Source organism: Pyrus communis, chromosome 3 (assembly GCF_963583255.1).
Source record: "Pyrus communis chromosome 3, drPyrComm1.1, whole genome shotgun sequence".
In the NCBI taxonomy this organism is placed as follows: Eukaryota; Viridiplantae; Streptophyta; class Magnoliopsida; order Rosales; family Rosaceae; genus Pyrus; species Pyrus communis.
The window spans coordinates 7,295,146-7,302,532 of record NC_084805.1 but is presented as its reverse complement, the minus strand read 5'-3'; the positions used below and the strand labels follow the sequence as shown (position 1 = coordinate 7,302,532).

General features: G+C 37.8%; 1 protein-coding gene across 1 annotated transcript; it reads left to right on the top strand.

Annotated features, from left to right (window-relative positions):
- Positions 1 to 1,518: 1,518 nt before the first annotated feature.
- On the top strand, positions 1,519 to 4,605 carry LOC137727992 (putative polyol transporter 1). Its single transcript, XM_068466859.1, has 3 exons — positions 1,519 to 1,769; positions 1,994 to 2,340; positions 3,276 to 4,605. The coding sequence occupies exons 1-3, from the start codon at positions 1,613 to 1,615 to the stop codon at positions 4,386 to 4,388; spliced, it is 1,617 nt and encodes a 538-aa protein (XP_068322960.1). The 5' UTR covers positions 1,519 to 1,612; the 3' UTR covers positions 4,389 to 4,605.
- The last annotated feature ends 2,782 nt before the right edge of the window (positions 4,606 to 7,387 follow it).

Here is a 7,387-nt window from a genome sequence, read left to right as displayed (position 1 = left end):
AAGGGTTACAAGGGATGATGGTGGAGGTGTTGCCTTGATGTGGTTGCAGGTGTAGAGAGGAGTGTGTGTGTGTGTGTGTGTGTCTCGGCAAAAGAAGAAGGAGTAAAGGTGAGTGAGAGTGAAAGAAGAAGAAAATAGAGAGAATGAAAGAGAGATCACGGGACAGGAAAGGACCCCCCCCCCCACAAAAAAAAAAAGAAAAATGGGAAATCTTGCCACATGTTAGAACTGGTCCGAAGTGGAAAAAATCTCTACTTGAAAAATTACCAAGATTGTCCTTGCATTTTGAATTCCGTAAAATCTTAATCGTAACTCCAAATTCGATTCCTCTTACGTCTACACGTTCGTCCTTTCGGGAATTCAAGAGTACGGTAAAATAATAACTCGTACGCGTCATGAAAGGCAGTCAACGAAAGTCAACAATCTAGCCTCTAGGGCATTTTCGTCGATTTACTCATTTAAAAATTAATAAAATTGTAAAGTTAGGGATGAGTTGTCACAATATATTTGTATATGTTGTATTAAAATATGTATTTTTGAATTATTATTCTATATAAATTAAAAAACTTTTAGTTTTATTTATTTTTATAGTATACTATAGGCAAAGAGTGAGATTAAAAAAATTATAAAACACAATAAAAATAAAAATATTAATTAATTTAAAAATAACAAACACATTGAAAAAATATAATAATTAATTTACAAGTTCGAAAAATGTGAAAAACAAATATACAAACGCTCGTGATAGCACCCTCTATGCTTTGAGGATGGGTACATTGTCGTTTGAATTTTAAAAAACATAAAAACCCTCATGAATAGTACTTTTAAGGGAGTTCAAAATAAACCAATATCATTTCTCTTGGTGATGATGAAATTTGAAGGGTTTTATCGTAAAAAACGTGCAAGGTTTCCTTATCCTTGAAACGCAACTCTTTTCCTTTCGCATATCCTTGAACATTTGGTAATTTGTAGTAATGTACTAAATTTTTTTCATTAGACTTTTATTATTTGGAACGATGACTTATTTTAATGAATTCGTAATTTCTCTTCCTCGGGCATATATATGCCATTATACATTGAACATCATTCAAATAAATTGATATGTGAATGATAATCCGAATACTTATGATGATATTTCAAATAGTTTACTAGCCATCTGGGGCTCTTCAATCTCATGATGAAGAAATGTGTTTCAAAGTACAGCTGCTTCCTATCCAAAATGAGTACGTTATCTTTAAAGAAAGAGTCGGCTGGTCATCGCCCCACGTAGAAAAAGAAAACGAGAGAAACACTGTTACTAATATATATTTTTTTGTCGTTAGGTTGGACGAATATGTTAGAGGGATGGAAGAACTGGTGGAGAGAGAGAGAGAGAGATGCAGAGTGGCTAGTAGAGGAGTTGTGACTCACGAATCTATTTATGCTATTAAAATGATGTTAGCTTTTTTAATGTCTATTTAAGCCCTCTTCACCTCAAGTTCTCAAAACATCTAATATCCACTTAAGTCTCTCTTTCTCTTTCTCTCTCTCTCTCTCTCTCTCTCTCCCTAAATTACATCTCTGCAAATATTAGGCTCCATTTTTCCCCTCCACATCTCTTTTCTCTGAGAAGATGGCCGGCCGGAGAGCTGAAGATAATGCCGTCTTCAGCCAACAAACCGGGAGCAGAGGCCTCTCAGACTTTGATCCCCCAAAGAAACCCAAAAGAAATAAGTACGCCTTTGGTTGTGCCATTTTGGCTTCCATGACTTCAATCTTGCTGGGTTATGGTAAGTATATATACTTCAAATTTTGCTTCCTTAGATTTGCTTTTAATTATTATTAAACCTCCAAAGTAGTCGTATACACTTTTGCTTTAATGATAAAAATACACGATAATTATAAAAATTGAGTTGCGAGAAAAAATTCTTAATTTATTGCAACAATTCGTTGTCATTAATATTCCAAAAGTTATATTTTTGCATGTGATGATGTTGGTTTTATATATCTATAGACATTGGTGTGATGAGTGGAGCTGCAATTTACATACAAAAGGATCTCAAGATTTCCGACGTGCAAATTGAGATCCTACTCGGTATTCTAAACGTCTACTCCCTCTTCGGCTCCGCCGCTGCCGGAAGAACATCCGACTGGATTGGTCGCCGATACACCATAGTCCTTGCCGGGGCTATTTTCTTCGCCGGAGCTCTTCTTATGGGATTCGCCACAAACTATGTCTTTCTAATGGTCGGCCGGTTTATAGCTGGGATTGGCGTCGGGTACGCCCTCATGATCGCTCCTGTCTATACCGCCGAGGTCTCGCCGGCGTCATCTCGTGGGTTCCTCACATCTTTCACAGAGGTTGGTTTATATGCATCCATAACCGCTATATCATTTTCCATAAAGCGAAACAGCCATAGTACTAGAGCTTATCACAAGTTCACAACCCAAAGCACAGGCAGCATGTTGGTGAGACCTACAACATGCATGCCTTCAACATTTTAAGAAACAAAAATGTTACTATTATCATTTATTTGTATCATTGTTCTAAAAAAAATGGCACTCACATGAGTTGGTGGTCCCTACTTCTATAGAAAGGTGCTACATACGATGATAATAATAGGTGGTAAGTGCAGCATTATTCTTAAAAACATCATACAAATAAAAGAATTTCGATATGTCGGGAGTTTTTCTTTTATGTGGTTTTTCATGAATTTCTTTTATTTTCCCTCCACATGGAAACAAAATTAACAGTTTATTACTATAAAATTTGGATAATTATAAAAGGATAATGTTGGATAACGCGTTATTTGCAATGTTTTTTCTCTCATGACTCATTTTCTTGGGTAATGTTAGTGAGACAAAATTTTGTAAATAATTATTTGTAATTTTTTCTCTCATGCACTCTTATTATTTTTTCGAGTAGTACTAAGAAGATTAAATTTGTAAACTAAATGATATGTAAGTTGACAATTGAATTATTATTTAATTAACGTGCTTATTCTTATTGTGAGCACAGTATTTAATTGCAAATTTAGTCTACAAACTTAATCTACCTAACACTACACTTGTTTAACATGTGAATTGTATAAATTTAAAGAAAGTTACATGCTAGATGAATAAAATATTTTAGAAAAAAAAAAAAAAAGAATTATGATGCGAAAATCACTTTTGAAAAGCTTGAAATGATTTATTAGTTAAAGAAAAAAATTGTGGAATGCGGATATGAATTGATTTCGTTTTTATTATGAATTGATTATGTTTTCACTAATTTGATTTGTGTGAATGCATACTAGGTCTTTGTCAATGTAGGGATACTGTTGGGCTACGTGTCCAACTATGCGTTCTCGAAGCTCCCAACTAACTTGGGGTGGCGGCTCATGCTCGGCGTCGGCGCAGTCCCCTGCGTTTTTTTGGCCTTAGGCGTCTTAGCCATGCCAGAGTCGCCGCGCTGGCTCGTCATGCAGGGACGGCTCGGGGACGCGACACGTGTTCTCAACAAAACCTCAGACTCCAAGGAGGAGTCTCTGCTTCGATTAGCGGACATCAAAGAAGCTGCTGGAATCCCCGAGCACTGCACCGACGACGTCGTTCAGGTCCCCAAACGTAGCAAAGGCCATGACGTCTGGAAAGAGTTGCTCCTCCATCCAACACCAGCAGTTCGTCACATTTTAATCTGCGCCGTCGGTATCCATTTCTTTCAGCAGGCCTCGGGCATCGACGCCATCGTTTTGTACAGCCCAAGAGTCTTTGAGACGGCTGGGATAACCAACTCCGACCACAAGCTACTCTGCACTGTAGCCGTTGGATTAGCCAAGACCATTTTCATCCTGGTCGCCACGTTTTTGCTTGATCGGGTCGGACGGCGTCCGTTGCTTCTATCTAGTGTTGCCGGGATGATATTTTCCCTCGGAGCTCTTGGTGTCGGCCTTACAATCATTGATCAGCACCACGGGGCTAAGATGACGTGGACTACTGCACTGTGCTTGACCATGGTAATAGCGTACGCCGCGCTCTTCTCTATCGGATTGGGGCCCATCACTTGGGTTTATAGCTCTGAGATCTTTCCGTTGAAGCTACGTGCCCAAGGCTGTAGTATGGGAGTGGCGATGAATAGGGTGGTGAGTGGGGTCCTCTCAATGACGTTTATTTCGTTGTATAAGGCCTTAACAATGGGTGGGGCGTTCTTTCTTTACGGGGGAGTTGCTGCTGTTGCATGGGTGTTCTTTTATACGATGTACCCGGAGACACAAGGTAGAACGCTAGAAGATATGGAGGTCTTGTTTGGCAAGTTCCACAAGTGGAGAGAAGCGAATGCAATGCTCGAAACGAAAACCCAAGTTGATCATGGCGATGGCAACAATGGAACTGGTGCGGTCGAATTAGGCACAAAAGGGCCAGCTAATTAGATTAGTGTGATATGTGGATGGTATAATGGTAGTGCATTTAGTTCTTTGACGAAAATTAGGGTAGGCGTCGGTTATATAATGTACCTCCTCTCAATCGGCTATATATGTAAACGGGTTTCGAACCTCAGAGACACAGGAGAAAAGAGTTTGTTTTCGATATGTGTATTGTACGAGTTTGTTTTCATGAGCATGTAGAAGAGTTCGTTTTCAACGTTTATACAACAAGTTTTCAGTTCAAGTTTGTTTTCCATCACCAACTTCTATTTGTTTGTTAATCTTTTAAAAGCAATGAGATTGTAGCTTAACCCAAAAGTCTTTAAGCATAGGCAAGAAGGAGAGCAGGCCAAAATGAACAAAAAATCTAGCCGAAATGAATGAAAATAATTCTTTTCTAGAAAAAAACAAATGACTCCTGCATTTTTTGTTCGCCGCTCTGAAAGTACCTACTCCTTTGTTCATCACTTCCCACACCTGTAGTATTTGTACATGTTACAAGAATTCCTACTTATTCATATCTTTTCCATTTTTCTGTAAAAGAAGTTCCAAAAAATAGCACCAATACATAAAGACTTTTTTGCTAAAAGTAATCTTTGAGACTCCTCATTTTGATCCCTGAGATTTGAAATAGATAGAATTGGTCTTTGAGTTTGTCCACAATCAATCATTTTGATCATTCCACAAAAAATCTCCATAAAATAGGAATAAAATGATAAAAATATCCTCAATTTTGGTCCAATCATTTTGGCCTATTGTTTATTAAATTGAGGATAATTTTGTAATTTTGATCCTTATTTAACATAATTTTTCACCCAATAACCAAAATGATTGCTGGTGGACAATCTCAATAACCACTTCTATTGATTTCAAATCTCAAAAACCAAAGTGAAGAGTTATACAAATCTTAATAACCATTTTAACTAAAAATTCATACATAAATGTTCAATTCTTTAAAATAGGTTTTGTGTAAGTTTTGGATAACCATCACCAAGTTGATAAAACAGTAAGTATAAAATAAACAAATTTTGGATTCTAGTCCCTAGCTAGTTATATTTTGGGAGGCCATATGTCCCCTGGCCTAGCCTCATAAGTCAAACCAGAAGTTAAGCTTTTAAATCAACCCATAACAACGGTTATTAATTTTTATATGAGTGACATTGAAGCGTGAGAATTTGAACTCAAGATTTCATGCAAAAAGAAAATATTCTTAATTAACTGAGGTGTGACAACCCGTCTTTAATTTTACGTTTTTATTTATTTTAATCAAAGGAATTGACGAAAATGCCCTAGAGGCAAGGACTTTGACTTCTGTTAACCATCGTTTAGAGAAATGTATGACTTATTCTTTTAGCGTATTTAAGTAGTACTCGGTGGTACGAACACTTAGGCGAAAGTCGTTTGCGAGTCCAGATTATAACGGTATAATTATGAACGTTTGAAGTTGGTTATTTAAAGTTAGTTAATTGGTTAAGGATGACCAATTAGATAAAGAGAGTTTTAACAAAAAGCCTACAGTATTATTCACTGTAACGAAAAATTACATTTTTACACTAAAAAGTCAATTTTGGTACTATTCACTTAACCCTTTATTTTGTCCTTATTATTAAAACTCAAAGTTGTCCTTATTATTAAAACTCAAAGTTTTCAAGCCCTTTTCATTAGTTTTCCTTTAGATAAAAGGTAGAAAAAAGGCAGCAGCCCAATCAGAAATTAGAAGAAAAAAAAAAAAGGGAAGAAAACTCCCAGCTTTCCTGTGCACGCCACCACGGCGACCACCCAACTTCCAAGGCCAATTCCGGCCAACTTCGGTGGATTTGCTCGACGCCACCACCGCCATGTTGAAGCTTTCATTCGCCTCTACAAAATCCACCCAAGAACCACCTTGACTAACCTCTGTATGTGGCGGTTTGAGGCCACGAAAGTTGACGGTTCTCACAGTGCTCCAGCTACCCTTTTTTATCTTTCCGGCAAAACGGCAAAGCGATGGCCGATGCCACCACCTGGGCCTTGTAGCCCATCATCCCAAGAGCAAAACCCAACCAACCTTGACCCCGTTGGACCACCGTAGACGACGAATCAACACTGTGAAGCTTTAGGTATCCGCCGGCTTCGTGGGCAAAATTGACCATCTTCTGTCCACTTTTGGACTTTGTGGCAGGTATGAAAGTTGTTCCTCTCATTGAGATCTTCCTTTTTTGTAATTTTTGAGAATTTTTAGAAATAGTTGAATTTTCCGGCAAGTCGGGGCGGCAGACCGCCACTCCCGGTGGTGCATGGCCAGAGGACCGTCAATGCTATGTTTAGGATAAATTAGATGCCTGGAGTTCAGTCCTGAGGATCGTATGATGTAGATTGATCACTGGAACCTAAATTCTCTACAATACATTAAAATGTCATTATATGAATCGACAATCCGAACGTTGGATCGTCACCAAACTTTAATACGTTATAGTACATAATATTTGAGGACCATAGAAACTTACGGATCGGGAATCCGATGTACAGATCTTCCCGAATTGAATTTGTAAGTTCATAAAATAAAATGTTGACCGTCACTTGGTTTTAGCAATTGGCAGAGATTCGACCGTTGGATCGTAATGAAACCTTAGGACATTGTTCTAGAAACATAATTTAGATCTTTGAAATAACGGATCGTAGATCCGTGATGCAGATCTTCCGGATTGTATTACGTAGGGATGTGTTTTATGTAAATTATGTATTCTATCGGTAAAAACTCTAAGACGTGATTTAATAATTGGTCACAGACGATGATAGTTCATGATGTCTAGATATTCGTGCGAGGGAGTTGTAGCGTGGACCTAAGGTGAGCGGGTCTTTTCCCTTCTATCGTGTGTGTATATGTGTGTGTGTGTGTGTGTGTCTATATATATATATAAGATTGACATCTCCACAAACGTTTATAAATTGAATATTTCATATAATTTATGTGAATGCTTTAGAGGACTAGTGCAAACTACGAATGGCTTGACCCCTGTTTAGGG